This window comes from Cebus imitator, unplaced genomic scaffold (assembly GCF_001604975.1).
Source record: "Cebus imitator isolate Cc_AM_T3 unplaced genomic scaffold, Cebus_imitator-1.0 Scaffold405, whole genome shotgun sequence".
NCBI classification, from domain to species: domain Eukaryota; kingdom Metazoa; phylum Chordata; class Mammalia; order Primates; family Cebidae; genus Cebus; species Cebus imitator.
Window position 1 is genome coordinate 834,312 of NW_016107720.1, and position 18,969 is coordinate 853,280.

At 38.1% G+C, this 18,969-nt stretch overlaps 1 protein-coding gene across 1 annotated transcript in view; it reads right to left on the reverse strand.

The window, feature by feature from the left end:
- Positions 1–18,969, reverse strand: part of NCAPD3 (non-SMC condensin II complex subunit D3) — a 77,915-nt gene that overhangs the window by 49,465 nt on the left and 9,481 nt on the right. Inside the window, exons 5-14 of the mRNA XM_037731552.1 lie at positions 12,653–12,837; positions 11,741–11,905; positions 11,571–11,632; positions 11,293–11,380; positions 9,388–9,521; positions 7,685–7,757; positions 6,767–6,892; positions 6,375–6,627; positions 5,824–5,880; positions 5,431–5,520 (exon numbers count right to left, since the gene is read on the reverse strand). Coding sequence (XP_037587480.1) covers positions 5,431–5,520; positions 5,824–5,880; positions 6,375–6,627; positions 6,767–6,892; positions 7,685–7,757; positions 9,388–9,521; positions 11,293–11,380; positions 11,571–11,632; positions 11,741–11,905; positions 12,653–12,837 — 1,233 coding nt within the window. The remainder of the gene's footprint in view (positions 1–5,430; positions 5,521–5,823; positions 5,881–6,374; positions 6,628–6,766; positions 6,893–7,684; positions 7,758–9,387; positions 9,522–11,292; positions 11,381–11,570; positions 11,633–11,740; positions 11,906–12,652; positions 12,838–18,969) is intronic.

The window sequence follows — 18,969 nt, forward strand, 5'->3', positions numbered from 1 at the left end:
AGTCTTACTCTGTTGCTCAGGATGGAGTGCAATGGCATGATATTGGTTCTCTGCCTTCCAGGTTCCAGTGGTTCTTCTGCCTCAGCCTCCTGAGTAGCTGGGATTATACAGGTGCCCGCGACCATGCACAGCTAATTTTCATATTTTTAGTAAAGGTGATGTTTTGCCATGTTGGCCAGGCTGGTCTCAAACTCCTGACCTCAAGTAATCCACTGGCCTTGGCCTCCCAAAGTGCTTGGATTGCAAGCATGAGCCACCATGCCTGGCCACATATTTGTTTATAGCAATGCAAAACAGCTTCATATAACAACAGACCAATATTCCTTATGAATATAGACACCAAAATCCTCAACAAAATACCAGCAAATCAAATCCAACAAGATACAACCATGCTTGGGATTTTTTCCAGGAATGATATGTTGATTCAACCTGTGAAAAATCAATGTAAATTACACCACAGTAACAGAACAAAGAAAACCACACAATTATCTCAAAATACAGAGAAAGTATTGGCAAAATCCAACACTTTTCCATGATGAAAACTCAGCAAGCTTGAAATAGAAGAAAACTGCCTCATATTAATGAGAAAGTCATCCTATAAAACTCACAGCTGACCAGGCATGGTGGCTCACCCCTGAAATACCAGCACTTTGAGAGGTAGAGGCGGGCGGATCACTAGGTCAAGAGATTGAGGCCATACTGGCAAACATGGTGAAACCTCACCTCTACTAAAAACACAAAAATTAGCCGGGCATGGTGGCAGACGCCTGTAGTCCCAGCTACTCAGAAGGCTGAGGCAGGAGAATGGCTTGAGCGGAGATTGCGTCACTGCCCTCCAGCCTGGCAACAGAGCAAGACTCTTTCTCAAAAACAAACCAACAAAAAGAAACACACGAAACAAAACTCACAGCTAACATCATACTCAGTGGTGAACACCAAAAGTTTTCGCCCTAAGAAAAAAGACAAGGAAGTCTACTCTTTGACTTCTTTTCAAGATCATACTACAGACTGTAAACCAAAAATAAAATTCTAAGGCTCTCCAACCATCTAAATGGACTTCCTCCTCAACCAGGGCACTCTAAAATTTAACCTGAGAGGCAGGTTCAGGCCATGGCAGGGAGTGGGGGTCAGACTTGCCTCATTACACCCTTCAGCACTAACATCAACACAGGCTTTAAGTCTGAGAAGGAACATTTACAATCTATTGTCTCTGAAGCCTACTACCTGAAGGCTTCCTCTGCGGTCTTGAGCTTTAGTCTCCACCATCCTTTATCTTACCGCAGACATTCCTTTCTATTGATCCCAAGTCTTTAGACAGACTCAACCAGTTGTCAACCAGAAAAATTTTAAATCTACCTATAAGCTGCAACCTTCCCCGCCTTGTCCTGCCTTTGGGGACCAAACCAATATATCTATTAAATATACTTGATTGATGTCTGATGCCTCCCTAAACTGTCTTAAAACCAAGCTGCGCTCAAGCACCTTGGGCACATATTCTCAGGACCTCCTGAGGGCTGTGTCATGGGCCATGGTCACCCACATTTGGCTCAGAATAAATGTCTTCAAATATTTTACATAGACTGACTCTTTGTCAACAAATAGGCAAGAAAAAGAAATGAAAGGATATCCAAATTGGAAAGGAAAAAGTAGCACTACCTTTATTTACAGGTAACTTGCTCTTCTATCAAGAAAATCCTAACTAATCCGCAAAACAATCATTAGAGCTTGCAATGAGTTTAGCAAGGTTGCAGGACTGAAGATCAACATCAAAAATAATTTGTAAAAACTGGCAATAAACAATTCAGAAATAAAATTAAGAGAGCAATTTAATTTACAATAGTATTGAAAAAGTAAAACCAGGACAAAATTTAAAGAGCAAGAATTGTTCACTGTAAACTACAAAACATCACTGAAACAAATCAAAGACTTAAAGAAATAAAAAGACATCAGGTGTTCATGGATTAGAGGAACTAGCAAACTAACACGGCAATAGTCCCCAAACTGATATACAGATCAATCCCTATCAAAATCCAAGATGGGTTTTTTTTTTTCTTGCAGAAATTGACAATTGATCTTAAAATTCACATGGAAATGTAAGGGACCCAGACTAGTCAAACTAATTTTGAAAATGAACATAGGGACAGGAGGAGAACTCACACTTCCTGATTTAAAACTATCACAGGAAACTATGTTAACCCCCAAATATGACTCTGACATAAAAATTATTTGAGATAATTCAAGCAGATAATTGAAAAGCAGCAGCAAACAGGAAAAGGTCTGTCTATCCTCTCCCTTTTCTTTCTATGGGCAGGATATAAATTCTCCTTTACTCATGGGTCTCCAGACCTTCAGCAGCTCAGAGCAATACACAAAACTCACTCCATTATTTTCCTCCCACACACAGGTGGTCCCTGTGACTTAGGATTTTCTGATATTACAATAATGTGACAGTGCTGCACATTCAAACCATACTTTGAGTTTTGAATTCTGCTCACTTCCCAGCTAGTGACATGCAGGATGATACACTCTCACCATGTTGGGAAGTGCGAGTGGCTCCCTGTCAGCCACCCCATCAAGAGGGGACAACCGAGAGTCTCCAGTGTACTATGCTGCCAGCATTTTTTGCTTATGGTGTTTTGTGTTATTTAAGTGGAGTTCTAAGCCACTGCCCGCAGTTAGTCTGCATTGAGATTCCTGCATAACACACACTACACACGTTAATAAACTTGTTTGTCTTGTTACAGGGATCCATACCAAGGCAGAACTCATGAGGACTGAGGAAAAAATTATTTTCCGTCTCCTACACTAGAACACAACAGCAATTCAACACAGTGTGGTACATAAAGACAGCCGTACAAATTAATGAAATACAATTCCATTAATATAGAATATAGAACACACAAATAAGCTCATGAGCTTATACAAATCAGTCAAGTGATTTTTTTTACAAGGATTCCAAGACATTCAAAGGTGAAGGAACAGTCTGAAAGAAACAGTGCTAGGTCAACTGGATAGTCACATGTGAAGGAGTAAAGCTGGATCCCCTTTATCACACCATATGCAAAAACTGAAAATTGATCAAACACCTAAATGTGAGAGCTAAAACTATAAAACCCTTAGAAAAAAACAAAGAAGGAAACCTCTGTGACTTTGGATTACACAATGATTTCTTAGCTATGTGATACCAAAAGCACAAGTAAGAAAAACAAAAGATAAATTGGACTTATTAAATTAAAATGTTTTGTGCCTCATGGAACACCATATGAAAAGACAACCCATAGAATGGGACAAGTATTTAAAAACCATATGTCTGATAAGGTTTATATATAACTCTTTCAACTCAAAAATAAAAGATAGCCCTATTAAAACATGGGCAAAGGGCTTGAATAGACATTTCTCCAAAGAAGATGTATTTATATGTCCAATAAGCCTATGAAAATGTGCTCAACATCATTACCTATTAGGGAAATGCAAATCAAAACCACAAGCAGATAACACTTCAGGCCCACAAAGATGGCTACAATAAAAAAGATGGACAGGACAAGTGTTGGTAAGATTGTGGAGAAATAGGATTATCCTAAGTTGCTAATAGGACTGTAAAATGGTGTCACCACTTTGAAAAAGTTTGGTGGTTCATCAAAATGTTGAATACGTAGTTACCACATGACCTACCAGTTCTACTCCTAGGTATACACTCAAAGAGAACAAAACCACACATCTACACAAAAGCTTGTACAAGAATATTTATTAGCCACAATAGCTAAAAAGTGAAAACAACCCAAATGTCCATCAACTGATGAACAGACAAACAAAATATGGTGTATCCTTATAATGGAATATTACTTAGCACAAAAAGGAATGAAGTATTGATATATGCTATAACATGAATGAACCTTGAAAACACGCTAGCTGAAAGAAGTTAGACACAAAAGACAACATAGTACATGATTTCACTCATGTGGAATGTCCAGGATAGGCAATTTTATAGGGAAAGAAAATTAGTGGTTGCTAGTGGTAGGAGGAAGGGGGCACGGGGAATGACTGCTAATGGGCATGGGGTTTATTTTTCGGCTAATGAAATGTTCTGGAATTAAACTGTACAATCTTGCAACTATACTAAAACCACTAAATCACACACTTTAAATGGTGAATTTTATGGTGTGTGAATTCTATCTTAATTGAAAAAAAGCAAAGAGAGCATTTGGCAAAGTGCATGGCATCTAAGTAACTATACAAATTTTTCAACATACAACAATACATGTCGTTTCAGCTTATGAACAATATGCTGGGAACATGAGCTCTTTGCATCTCCAAACTTTTATAATTTTAAAGCATCATTAAATCAACTCAACTTTAGTTGAGTTGCTTAAAAAAAGTCTGTGCCACAGTAAATCTGTAACCTGTTTAGAGGAAGTCTGGAGCCAACACAAACATTCAGCATTTTTCCAGAGTACATGTTCCTACAAAATTTAGAAAACCTGTTTATTATAAATGCAGTTATTGCTCTGAATTTGAGTAATACATGCTAATATCTAGCCTCCCAAAGCTAATTCCATGCTGACCTTCTAGGCTGAATAATAAAAGCAGTACTCATCCTCAGGGCCCTTTCTGTGCATCTTGGCACCTATCTCAGTGTTCTGCATACGTGTGTGTGCAAGTGTATATACATTTATGTGCACAAGCACCTGTCTCTCCACTGCTCCTTAAGAGATAGAGCTCTGTCTCACAGACTTGTGCATCTCCAATGCCTGGAACACATTGGGAAGGACCAGATCAATGTTTATTGAATAAATTAATAAAGCTAATTAGGTAATTAATCCTCTACATACATTATTTCTCTCTCTTATCTGTCTGTCTCTCTCTTTAAATCACTCCCCTAAATGTTGTTTCCACAGACTCTCCTAACAGTCCTCTGGGAAAGATAGGATGATGTTAAAACTGGAAAATGACGGGCAGACCCTATCAAGCAGCTACTTAGTAACTGAGTTTACACAGAAAAGCACTACCCTGCAATGTTTTTTTGTTTTGTTTTTAAACAGACTGTCACCCAGGCTGGAGTACACTGGTGTGATCACAGCTCACTGCAGCCTGGAACTCCTGGGCTCAAGCCATCCTCCCACCTCAGCCTCCTGAGTAGCTGGGACCACAGGTGCAGACTACCACACCCAGCTAATTTTTAATTTTTTTTTAGAGATGAGATCTTTCTGTGTTGCCCAGGCTGGTCTTCAACTCCTGGGCTCAAGTGATCCACTGGCCTCAGCCTCCCAAAGTGATAGGATTATAGGCATGAGTCACCACACCTAGCCAGATGTTTCAATTATTAGGGGTGAATTAATAAGAAAAAAAAAAAATCCAAGGTTTCAGTCTCTACTTACAGTTGTCTGAAATCCAACAGCATTACCGATCTGACAGTGATAAAGTGTGACATACCTCCAGAGGCAACTGTTTCACCACTGCTGTCTATGTTCATCTCCCCTGAGGGTTCAGAACGGTTAGATGTCTGCCTTTGATAGGAAAAAGCTTAAAAAAAAAAAAAAAAAAAAAAAAAAAAAAAAAAAAAAAAAAAAAAAAAAAAAAAAAAAAAAAAAAAAAAAAAAAAAAAAAAGATAGTCATTAAGCTAAAAATGTGTTATACTTTTAATAGCATTAGCAGGTCATGTTACTCATTTAAGCTACATTATTACTAAAATGAATTTCAACTTCTCTGATGAAAAACGTACAATGTTAAAGTAGGTAAATAAGGAGGAAGGAAAAACATTTTAAATATTCAGCAAGTTTTTAAAAGATAATCATTCAATATTAGAAAATGTATTGATCCATTACCTGATGAATTTCTCAGTAATGTACCAGGGTGACTCTCTATTCCTGAAATTGCAGGACCTAAAAATAAGAAGATGAATAAGGAAGAAAGTCAGTAGCATAAACTGAGTAAATTATCCACAGAGGAATCAAAATGAAGATAACTAGGCTGAAAGACAAGGCAGGCAGATTCTGAACTGACAACTGATAAGGTTCTCCTTGTGTATGCATTGAAATGGAGATACATTTTATTACGAGCAATGCCCACCAATGCAAAGCAATAGTAAAGGTAGCCACCAACATCACCTCTAAAATATGAATATCTCAAATACATTTAAAAGGCCTTTCAGATATATCAGCCTTGCCTATTTAAAAGTTATTTGACAATAAAATATACTAAAAATGGTTTTGAGGGTAAAAATAGATCATACCATACTTTTTTTTTTTTTAAAATGGTTTTGAGGGTAAAAACAGGTCATACCATATTACTTTTGCCACAGAAAAGAACGATTCCCTTGCAGTCTATCCCTCAGTGAGCACAAGACCAGTGTCCTTTCCCTAGTCACCATACTCACTGTTAATCAGGAGCTCCAGGATACTCTCTGACGCACTGGCAACAGTTAGCTCCAGACAGTGTGCAAAGCTGGACAGTGCCTTGCTACGGACAGTAGGCGCTTTGTCTGAGCAACGATCAAACATAATTTCCTGCACCAAGAACTTATGCTTTAAGAACTTCTGATGCTCCAAGGAGAGGGTGTTATCCACTTCTCTTTCAGGCAGTTCTAACAGGGCTAAGACAACATCAAGAGTAAAAACCCGGTGTGGGATCTGGTAAAGCAAGATCACAAGAACTGCCATCAGACAAGAGTATGAACCAAAGAACCCTCCTCATTCAGACCTAGAAAAACAGACTCTTTTAAAAACACTTTAACAAGGACCCAAGGTTTTATGCAGAGGTATCTCCTACCTTGGAACTTCGCGAGTATTTGTAAAGCCAGGCAATGAACATAGCATATTCCCCACAAGGAAGTTTACTGAGCAGCTGGACTAGGGACTGGGCTGCAAAAGTACGATACTCTGATTTATCTACCACCTGAAAAACAAAAACAGAAGCTGACCAACCAATATCCACCTGCAGGACAACTGAAACATATTTTGGTTGAATATCAGTGAATATAACTAGTTCAGTGATCTTTAAATGTCAGGTAAATGGCTAACAAATTTTAGGTTTTAGAACCCCTGTAAACTAATCTAAAGGAAATCTGTGAAATGTCTCCCCAGAAAAATGTACATACAAATTTAGTATATAATTTCAGAGAGTTTTTGGATCCCCAGGTTTCATGAGGTTCAAATTAAGAATTATTTGTCTAAATGGTTATAAAAATGTAGGAGATAATCATGGGATTTGAACATTGACTGGATGTTTGATAATATTAAGAAATTACTGTGTATTTCTTTAGGTGTGTTAATATCTTATGGTTATGTTTTTAAAGAATTCTTATCCTTTAGAGATATATATTAAAATATTACGTATGAACAGGTATGATGGAATTTGCTTCAAAACACAATCCAGTATACACATGTTGGGGGATGTGGGTAGGGGTTTAAGTGACACAAAACTGTAGAAGGCAGTTAATGGGTATGTGGTGGTTCACCATCCTATTCTCCCTGTTTCTGTGTATGTTCAACATTTCTCCAAAATAAAGTTGTTGTTTTTTTATAGAACACTTTTGTCTAGGGGACCATCTAGTGAACATTAAATAAAACCACTTTAAGTAACAATGTAGACTCATTCCCAAGAACAAATACACACACACATACACTCACACACACCTTCACACGTGACATACTTCTATGATGTTAATATTACTAAGGCAAGCAGTACCTTGGCACAGATGTGCTGTAGTAAGATACAGAGGACTGGGAATATACTCTCCTTTAATTCATCCACAAGGGAGCTATTTAGAAGAAAACACATCCACTGTTCACAATACATTCAGTGACTGTCCTCAAAAACCACTATGCCTATATTTAGAAATTCTAGTTATTAAAATACTATACCCTCATACTCTAAGAGTGGTTTCAGCAGAATAAAGAGTGAAGACAAAATTCATCGTAGAAAACTGTTAAGTAGTTCATGTGCAATTTTGAGAGCTGTTGCAGAGTAGCTGAGTCTTCAGGAAAGAATAAAAATGTCATCTTCATACAATTCTTCTGACTACTTTCTAAATTTTATATTAAGATGTAAAATATATCTTTTTGGGATAAATATAAAAATTGACTAAGACACAGTACCACCTCATGGAAGCTCAGTGAAATGTATTAGTAACACTACTTCTCCCAATTTTAACCCAAGAAGAAATATTTTTCTTTTTCTTTTTTTTTTTTAGACGGAGTTTCGCTCTTGTCACCTAGGCTGGAGTGCAGTGGTGTGATCTTGACTCACTGCAACCTCCACCCCCCAATCAAGCAATTCTCCTGCCTCAGCCTCCTGAGTTGCTAGGATTACAGGTGCACGCCACCATACCTGGCTAATTTTTGTATTTTTAGTAGAGACGGGGTTTCACCATGTTGACCAGCTGGTCTGGTACTCCTGATCTCAGGTGATCTGCCCATCTTGGCCTCCCAAACTGCCATGATTACAGGCATGAGCTACCGCGCCCAGCCTCAAGAAGAAATTTCTAAATTGCCCAGATTTGATCCATTTTTAGTGCTGTTTACCTGTCACATTACATGAACACTGCTGTGATGGGCATATGGGAAACTCTCATGGAAGAAACAAAATGACAGTGTTTTCACTTAAAACATTTTAGTTAATGTTTTCAAAAGTTCTTAATGGAGAGACATTTGCTCAGTCACAAGATGACATCATCCACACCCCATGTCTCCAACCAAACTGCATATGTGCACACCCAAGGCATGCGCACACTTGCATGTACACAGCAGGTCATGGCACCACCTCCATGCTGCATGCCAAAAGCTAGTGAAAGAGGGAAAGAAAAGCCAATGATGCAGCAAACACATCCTTGCCAATGAAGCTAAGGCATGAGAGTTTTTACATGAAGCTGAGTGACCCATGAGGGGAAAACTGGTCTAATGATTATTGCTACAGAGGTAAAAAGCAACTCAATCCTTTCATTCAAGTAATTTCTATAGAGGGAAAGGAATAGAAAAGTGCAAAGAAACAAGGAAAAAGTGGCAAAGAACAAAAGCAAAGAGCTGCAGAGTAGAGAGCAACAGAAAAGAGAAAGAGGCAGACTAGCTGCAGTGAAGCAGACACGGGAAAGGAGGAGAGGCCACCGTCCTCTCTCTGAGACCGACACACAGACTGAGTGCAAACAAGCTGCAGGCTGGCTCTGGCCTGTGCTCTGCAGATTTCTATTTCTTTAACAGCGCCTCAGCGGGGAGCCTAACAACAGAGACCCAGACACAGAAAGCATATTAGCTACAAAGTGTGTGGTTCTGACTCCCCAAACCACCATCAGGCCAGAAATTTTAACTCTATGGGTATCAGAAATCTTAGTGACCGCAGGGCCCAGAGTACTGAGAGAGACTGACAGCACAAAAATTCACAATTGTGTGCTTCACCTGATAAACTGGACCGCCTGGTTTCTACGATTGATGACTTGGGAGGTAATAGGAAGGGGGGCACGATGGGAAACTTCACCAACTTCTAACATTAATATTACATTGAGCATTTGATGGAAAACACAACTGATAATCTGGAAGAGAAAAGAAAATAGAATTTAAGATCGGATAGAGAACCCCGGGGTCTCAAACATCATGATGCAGACTGTAGTAAACCATTTCAAGCCATCTGAAGGTAGGTCAGGTTGGCATAATTGTTGGCTGAACACTAGGGATATATTTCTGAAATAATTAGCAGGTATTCTATAAATGCACAATGTGAAAGAATGGCTGGCAGATAATATATCTGATAAAAAAAATCACCCCATTACTCTCTCCACCTATTGCACAGTATAACCCAGGATTTAGGACAAATAGGGAATTAACTGTCATTTACAAATGGCAAAAGTGCTACTAAGGTTCCCTTATTTAAAAGGGGAAAGAATAATACCTTACCACTGCTTTTTGCCTGCAGATTACAAAGCACCTTTCCAACCTATTAGCTCATGTAACATAGTCACTAATTAATTAATTCATCCAATAAATAAAACATTTACTGACAACCAAGTAAACGGTACGTATTGCATTAAGAACTTTCAATTTCACAGCTTGATTTTGCTACATATATTTATTTAATTTTAAACCTTACAACAATTCCATGCGATAATGACATGTATAATTTCTACTTCACAGATAATAAAAAAAATGAAAACTCCAAATGTGTGCTGTCCAAGATCAAATAATTAAAGATAAGGCTAAAACCAACATTGCCTAACATCAAGTCAATACTTTCACAATTAAAAAAAAAGTACCATCTTTAGAGACACAGTAGATCTAAAGGGATGAATTTTCCCATCTATTTTATTATTTAAAATGTTTATAAGGGCATGGGAATTAATAACATTACTATGGATTTTATCACATTCATATTTCAACACACAGAAGTGATAAAGATATAAAACTTACAAAATATTGAATATTTCTAAACAACAGGCATTGTGTTCAGCATGTGACATGCTCAACTTCATTTAATGCTGTGACAAATTTATAAGGAAGAATAAGACTTTTGTCCTGTTTGTCCAGGAGTGAAATCTGACACTTTTGCAAGGTTGAATGACTCATACGAGGACCCACAGGTAGTAAGTGGTAAGGTCAGAATTCAAACACAGATGTGCAGAACCTCAAGTGTCCCCAAAAACATCTTAACCACCAAGTTACGCCTCTGCAAGTTAACTGTATCACAGATACCAAAAGCCACATGACCTTGGTCCATCACATTGTTTGCAAAATCTCATTGTTTAATTTATGACATCTAAGTTTAGATGTTATGACAACTAAGTCTAATTCCAAAGTTTACAGTAGTGTTGCTATTAAGGTGACTTAAGAGAAAAAACCCAGTTATCAATGCTAACCAGGGATGACAACCTACAAAATTTCAATAGAATATCATCAAAAATAATACAACTATTAATAGAGATACTGAAACACACAGGAATTGCCAAGGGAAACTTGAAAATCCTCTATTCTACTTTTTATAATGATTTGGGAAATATTCCTACAAAAGTAACTGTTCAGCAGCTTACCTGTTCCTCCTGGTTTATTTACAGCAGAACCATTTTTTCTAACTGGAGCCTAACAATAATTTGCTACAGCTACCAAGTATTCTGATATAAACTTGGCAATAAAAAAACAGAAAGCAAATAGAAACAGTGATACTTGTTACTATGCAAATAATATAAGGTCAAGAAAATGAGCTAGTAAATTGAAATGGCAATTATATCAAATGCTTTTAATATCTTTCCATTGTATGGTTTGTGTGCTTTCAATTCAACTAGTAGTAGCAAATTAGGTTCTCATCTCCTTTACCTTATCGCCTTCTCCATGAATGGGGGAGCACAGCAAATACAATCCGTAATAAGCCAGTTCTGGTATGTATTTTGCTTGGTTAAGGTCTCTAAAGAAAAAAGACAAAATATTAATTAATGGATATGATTTTACTTGGAGTATTTCTTAGTCCTACAAGCCATGTTTCAATGAATAAACTCTACCTGTGCCAATTAGGAAAAAATGGCATTTCCATTTCTGCTGGAGCAGAATCAGTATACTATACTTAAATTGTAGCACTGGAAGATTTAACAGCTCACCTGGCTTGTGTAACATGACATTCATGAAGAACTGGCTCGAAATTAGTTAATGCAACAAAGACCTAGAAAACAGACACCAAGAAAAGGCCTGATTTTTTTCTACTTATTAAGTATTAGCCATAGTCTATGTCCTTTGAAGCTGCCCTAAGGTTCCTGGAATTTTCACTTACCTCTATACAATTCTGTACACACTGTGGCTTTTCTTTCAAAGAAAACTTGGGTAGAAGCCTTAAAAAATTCTTTAAAAGGTGAAAGATGGCATTTCGAATTTGAGAGAGGTCCCGAGGAGAAAAACGAATGTTCTCATCTTCTTGTTCTTCTATAGTTTCATCCATCTAGAGATGAAGAAATGTACAGGTGACTGCATCATTTACTGAGCACTCTGTCCCATGGTTTTCAGTTTACTCAAACCAAGTCCAGACAGATTAAACTCCAGGCAGGAGCTGATGATGAGGTGATATGACTTTGACCAGGTCACATAACTGTTCTAGGTCTCCTTGACCGCTACAGTAATTTCTAGTTTTGGGGGTTTTGTGTCAATGAGGAATCCTGTTTTTCAGAATTTTTGCTGTCTATGAACTTCTATCATCCTGCAGTGTCATGTAAGAATATGGAATTAGGCTGGGTGAAGTGGCTCACGCCTGTAATCCCAGCAGGAGGCCAAGGTGAGCAGATCACCTGAGGCAAGGAATTCGAGACAAGCCTGGCTAACATGGTGAAACCCCATCTCTACAAAAAAAAATGCAAAAATTGGCTGGGTGTGGTGGTATATGTCTATAGCCCCAGCTACTCAAGAGGCTGCAGCAGTAGAATCACTTGAACCCACGAGATGGAGGGTGCACTGAGCTGAGACTGCACCACTGCACTCCAACCTGGGTGACACAGTGAGACGCTTGTCCAAAAAAAAAAAAATTGTATCAAGCCCAAGAGACAACTTAAAGCAGCAATGAAAAGTTTATGATGGTTTAGGATTGTTTGCCTATAATCATGATGCCTGAAATCATATTTAGTATAAAGTCAATCCTTAAATAAACAAAACTGTGTGTTGGTATATATGTTTTCTTACTCAACTTACTTCTTACCTCAGTATCTTCTTTCCTGGGTCGCTTTCCCCTTTTTCTATGTCTCCTGGGATTAGCCGGAGAGCTCTTAGGCTGTTCTTTCTTTCTTTTCCGATTCAAGTTAGATTCCTGAGGCCAGCTCTTCTTTAGAGTCTGAATGCACTTGTCAAACATCACTGGGTGGAACACCTGATTGGCTACACTGCCTATTCATAAGGAATAAAGAGTAAGCAGGTTAGATTTAATTGTCTTGAAATATGTCTGTAACAACAGATGAAAAGTTACAAAGCAAACTACAGGCTTTTCATGACTGAATAACAATGAACCTTTAGCAACAGTACCATTTCCAACATCAGCCTTAGTAAAGGAGCAACAGCGCTGCATCAGATGTAAGTAACAAGGTTTCCACATCTTGCCATGACAGAGTAACTGGCTTTACACTTGTTCTTCTGTTGTAAACAACTAGAACACTGGGCAAGATTTATAAAATAACCATTTTAAGACACTGGGCACCAAGCAGTATAAGAAGAGTAATCTGTGAAAAAAGGGAAACAAAGAAATAAACCCTAAAGTTGCCCCAGTGTTGTATCCAGAGACAATCTCTGGACAACAGCAGAGAAATGGTGAATCCATGCAAATTATAATGGTCTTACTATGTTGAAAAAGCAGAGTCAGAAAGACAGGGTAGACGGAATTTATAGAACAGAAGAACATACATAAAAATAGAGTTCTAGTCTGGATGTAGTGGCTCACATCTGTAATCCTAGCACTTTGGGAGACTGAGGCGGGCGGATCACAAGGTCAGGAGATCGAGGCCATCCTAGCTAACATAGTGAAACCCCGTCTCCACTAAAAATAAAAAAAATTCACCAGGCATGGTGGCAGGCACCTGTAGTCCCAGCTACTTAGGAGCCTAAGGCATGAGAGTCACTTGAACCTAGGAGGCAGACCTTGCCATAAGCCAAGATTTCGCCATTGCACTCCAGCCTGGGAGATAGAGCAAGACTCCATCTCAAAAAGAAAAAAAGAAAAAAAGAAGAAGAGTTCTAGAAATCTGCCCAGGGCAGAACATAAGCTACGCACGCACAAGGTAAAATTCTAAGACAGAGGGCAAAGAAGTATTTTCAAGGAACAAGAGGATGAATTATTTTCACAGTTCACACAAGGCTCAGACACATTTGAGTTGTGGCCAGCCAGAGTGGAGTGACCTTGTTAAACACCAAGAGCATTCAGTAGAGACCTCAGAAGAAACACATCTTAACGGTAGGGCTAAACCAAATATAGCATAGTTTATATCTGCCCTAATAAAGCTTTAGAACAAGCCTCAAAAGGATCAACTCAATCCACCAATAGCTGCCTATTAAAACATACTTCAATAGTATTTAAAGGGAAGCAACAAAATGCAGACACTCAACAACATTCCAAATGCCCAACATCCTGGCCGGGAGCAGTGGCCCACGCCTATAATCCCAGCACTTTGGGAGGCTGAGGTGGGTGGATCACTTGATCCTAGGAGTTTGAGACCAGTCTGGGGAACATGGTAAAACCCTGTCTTTACAAAAAATACAGGGGGAAAAAACACAAGTGTCCAGCATCTAATAAAGAAATTACTGGGCATACTAAAAAGCAAGAAAATTTGCCCCATGATAAGAAAAATCCGTCAATAAAACAGTCCAGGAAATGACAGAGATAATGGAATCAGCTGACAACAACCTTAAAGCAGCTCAAGAATTAAAAGTAAAAAATTATCATGAGAAGAGAAATGAAAAAAGAAAATTTTAAAAGGCAAACAGAACTTCCTTGATCTGAAAAAGAAACATCCACTAGATGGGCTTAATAGTAGCTTGGTTACTATGGAGACAAAGTAAGTGAACTTGAAGATACAACAGGAGCACAGAAACAAAAAAGCTAATAAAGACTCAGTCACCCATGGGAGAACATCACGCAGTCTAACACAGGAGTGACTCAAGTCCCAAAAAGGGGAAGGAAGACAACATTTGGAGAAAGAATCACTGGAAAATTTCCAAATTGGTTGAAACTATAAATCCACAGATCCAAGAAGCTCAATGAACCCAACCGCTCAATGAATCAAGTGATCCACCCACCTCAGCCTCCCAAAGTGCTGGGATTATAGGCGTGGGCCACTGCTCCCGGCCAGGATGTTGGGCATTTGGAATGTTGTTGAGTGTCTGCATTTTGTTGCTTCCCTTTAAATACTATTGAAATATGTTTTAATAGGCAGCTATTGGTGGATTGAGTTGATCCTTTTGAGGCTTGTTCTAAAGCTTTATTAGGAAATCACAACAGAGCATACATAATCCAACCAAAAAGCAAACAAAAAGTCAGCTTAGAATTTTATGTTCAGCTAAAAGATTCTTGAAGGTGAAATGAAGATGTTTCATACAATCAAAACCTGGAGTGGTTTATGGCTTGCAGACCTATTCTATAAGAAACGTTGAAAAGTTCTTCAGGCTAAAGGAATAGTTTATGAGATTAATCTTTCAAATATAAAAGATGTTTATTTTGTTTTTAAAAAATTCTATAAAAGATAAAGAAGAAATATCAATGAAATGAAGAGTTTATAACATGTAGAAAAAATAAGTAATACATAAAGAAGAGGAGAGGAGAAAGGAAAATATACTTTATTTTTTGTTTTGTTTTGTTTTTGTGTGTGTGTGATGGAGTCTCTTACTCTGTTGCCCAGGCTAGAGTGCAGTGGCACGGATCTCAGGTCACCGCAACCTCAGCCTCCCAGATTCAAGTGATTCTCCTGCCTCAGCCTCCTGAGTAATGTGTGCTACCACGCCTGGCTAATGTTTGGTTTTGTTTGTCTGTTTGTTTGTTTTTTAGTAGAGATAGGGTTCACCATGTTGGCCAGTCTGGTCTAGAACTCCGGACTTCAAGTGGTCTGCCTGTAGCAGCCTCCCAAAGTACTGGGATTACAGGCATGAGCCACCTTGCATAACCTAGGAAAACACACTGTTTTAAGGTTGTTCTTACATCACATATAAATTGGGAGAATATTATCTGAAGGTTAACTGTGAAAAGTGCCTACTGCATACACAAAGCAAGCGCATAAAATATATGCATACATGCTAAACAGTGTAGCTAATAAGCCAAGAAAGGCAACATGGGATGCTTAAAAAAAAAAAAAAAATTCAAAATGTGCAGGAAGAGGAAAAAATGGAGCAAGAAACAGATTAAAAAAATAGTAAATAGAAAAATGGCAGAAACCCAACCATATTTATAATTACTCTAAATGTGATTGGCTAAACAGTTTAACCATTCTGATGTAAAAGCAAACATTGTCAGAAAGAAGCATAACCAAGTGGGCTGGGCATGGTGGCTCAGGCTTACAATCCCAGCACTTTGGGAGGCTTAAGCAGGAGGATCGCTTGAGGCCAGGAGATTGAGACCGGACTAGGCAACAACATAGCGAGACCCTGTCTCTACAAAAATAAAGTAATAATAATTAGCTAGCCATGGTGGTCAGTTCCAGCTATTCTGGAGGCTGAGGTGGGACAATCGCTTGAGCCAGGAGTTAAAGGTTAAAGTGAACTATGATTGCCACTGCACTCCAGCCTGGATGACAGAGTCAGACCCTGGACCTCTCTTTTTTTTTTTTTTCCTGAGACAGAGTCTCACTCTGTTGCCCACGCTAGAGTGCAGTGGCATGATCTCAGCTTACTGCAACCTCTGCTGCCCGAATTCAAGTGATTCTCCTGCCTCAGCCTCCTGAGTAACTGGGATTACAGGCATGTGCCACCATGTCCAGCTAATTTTTGAATTTTTAGTAAAGATGGGATTTTATCATGTTGGTCAGGCTGGTCTCGAACACCTGACCTCAAGTGATCTGCCTGCCTTGGCCTCCCAAAGTGCTGGGATTACAGACGTGAGCCACCACCATGTGTGACCTGATCTCTCTTAAGAAAAAAAAGAAAGAAAAAGAAAAACCATGACCACATGACAGGCAGTCTACAGGAAACCCTTTAAATATAAATATATGGATAGGTTACAAATAAAAGCATGAGAAACGATGTACCAACAAAGGACAAATCGTAAGATAACTATAGTGGCTATCTTAATATTAGACAAAATAGACTTCAAGACAAGGAATATAACCAGATAAACAAGGACTTAACATAATTCAAGAAGGATTAATCTATTAGGAAGACATGATAATCATAAATACATCCGTATCTGTCAGACTTTCACAGTATCTTAAGTTAAAAGAATTGAGAGGAGAAATAGATAAACTGATAATTATTCTTAGAGATTCCAACATTTCTCTCTCAATAACTGATAGAACAAATAAGCAGAACATCAGGAAGGATATATAAGTCTTGAATAACATTTGCAACCAACTTGACCTAACTGACATTTACAGAATACTAGATCCAACAAAGGCAAGAACATATTCTGTTAAAGTGGAAATAGAAGATTCACCAAATTAGACTCTAGGTCCATTAAAAAAAAAAGGGCACAACTCAATAATTTACAACTATTATAATCATATAATGTATGTTCTCTGATCCCAACAATTAAAAATCAATTACAATAACATTTCAGAAAAGTTCAAATCTTTGGAAATTAAACTCAATCTACGAAACAACTCAGAGATGTAAGAAGAAAATCACGTTGGCCTGAACAAGAAAAATTAGAAAATCACGTTGGCCTGAACAACAGTAAAAACATATCATCAAAATTTGTAGGATGCAGATGAAGTTGTACTTGGAGGGACATTTATAGTATTAAATACTTGTATTAGAAAGAAAGATATGTATGTGAGAACAAAGATCTAAGCATCCACCTTCAAAAGTCAGAATAAGAACAAATTAAACCCTAAGTAAGAAAGGAAATCATAGCCGTAAGACCAGAAATCAATGAAACAAGAAAGGGACAAACAACAGAATTCAATTAATGACATTAAAAGGGAGTTCTCCAAAATGAACAGTAAAATGAATACATCTTGATCTAAACTGATCAAGAAAAACAAAATGCAAATTGCCAACATTAAGCATGAGAGGAGATCACTAGAAATTCTACAAACATAAACTTCTTTCAAAAAACTCCAGGTCCAGATGACTTCACTAGTGGATTCTACCAAACATCTGAGGGAAAAGAAAACCAATCTTTCCACAAATCTTCAAAAATACACAAAAGAATGAAATAGTATGTAACTTGTTCTATGAGAATGGTATTACGCAGATACGCAAACCAGACAAAAATCTCTCAAAAAAAGAATACCACTTATGAATATAGACAGAAAAACCTTCAACAAAATATTAGGAAACAAACACTCTGACAACATATAAAAAGGATCATATACCGTGACCAAGGTCATACAAAATCGGTTTAATATGTGAAAATCAACCAATGAAATATACTGTCTTAGAATAAGAAACAAGAACCACAAGATTACTTCACAAGTACAGAAAAGCAGATGACAAAATCCAACACCCTTTCACAATAAAACACTCAACAAACTAAGAATAGTAACTTAATGAGGGCCATCCTGAAATAACCCACAGGTAGCATCATACTTAAAGGCAAGACTGATGCCTTCCCCTTCAGATCAGGAATAATACAAGGATACTCTGCTCCCCTTCTATTCAACATTGCTCTGGAGGTTCTAGCCAGGGCAAATAGGTAAGAAAAATAAACAGAAAGAGCCCAGGCTAGAAAGGAAGAAGTGGCTGAGCATGGTGGCTCATGCCTGTAATCCCAACACTTTCGTAGGCTGAGGCTGGTAGATCACCTGAGGTCAGGAGTTCAAGAACAGCCTGACCAACATGGAGAAACCCTGTCTCTACTAAAAATACAAAAGCAAACAAACAAAAAAATTTAGCCAGGCGTGGTGGTGCATGCCTGTAATCCCAGCTACTTGGGAGGCTGAGGCAGGAAAATTGCTTGAACCCAGGAGGCAGCGTTTACGGTGAGCCAAGATGGCAACTTTACACCAAAGCCTGGTAGACAAGAGCGAAACTCCTCCGTCTTAGGAAAAAAGGAAGGAAGGAAGAAGTAACCCTGTGTCTATTCACAGATGACATGATCTTACAGAAAGAAAACCCTATTGGAACCAACAAATGAGTTCAGCAAGGTTCTAGGATATAAGATCAATAATCAAAATCAATTTTGCTTCTATACACTACCAATAAACAACCCAAAATAAAATAAAGAAAACAATTTTATTGACAATAGCATTGAAAATAATACTTAAGAATAAATTTTAAAAAGGAAGTACAAGAGATGCACACCAAAAATTATAGACCATTATTGAAATAAATTAAAGGAGCTCTACAGGGCCGGGCGCGGTGGCTCACGCCTGTAATCCCAGC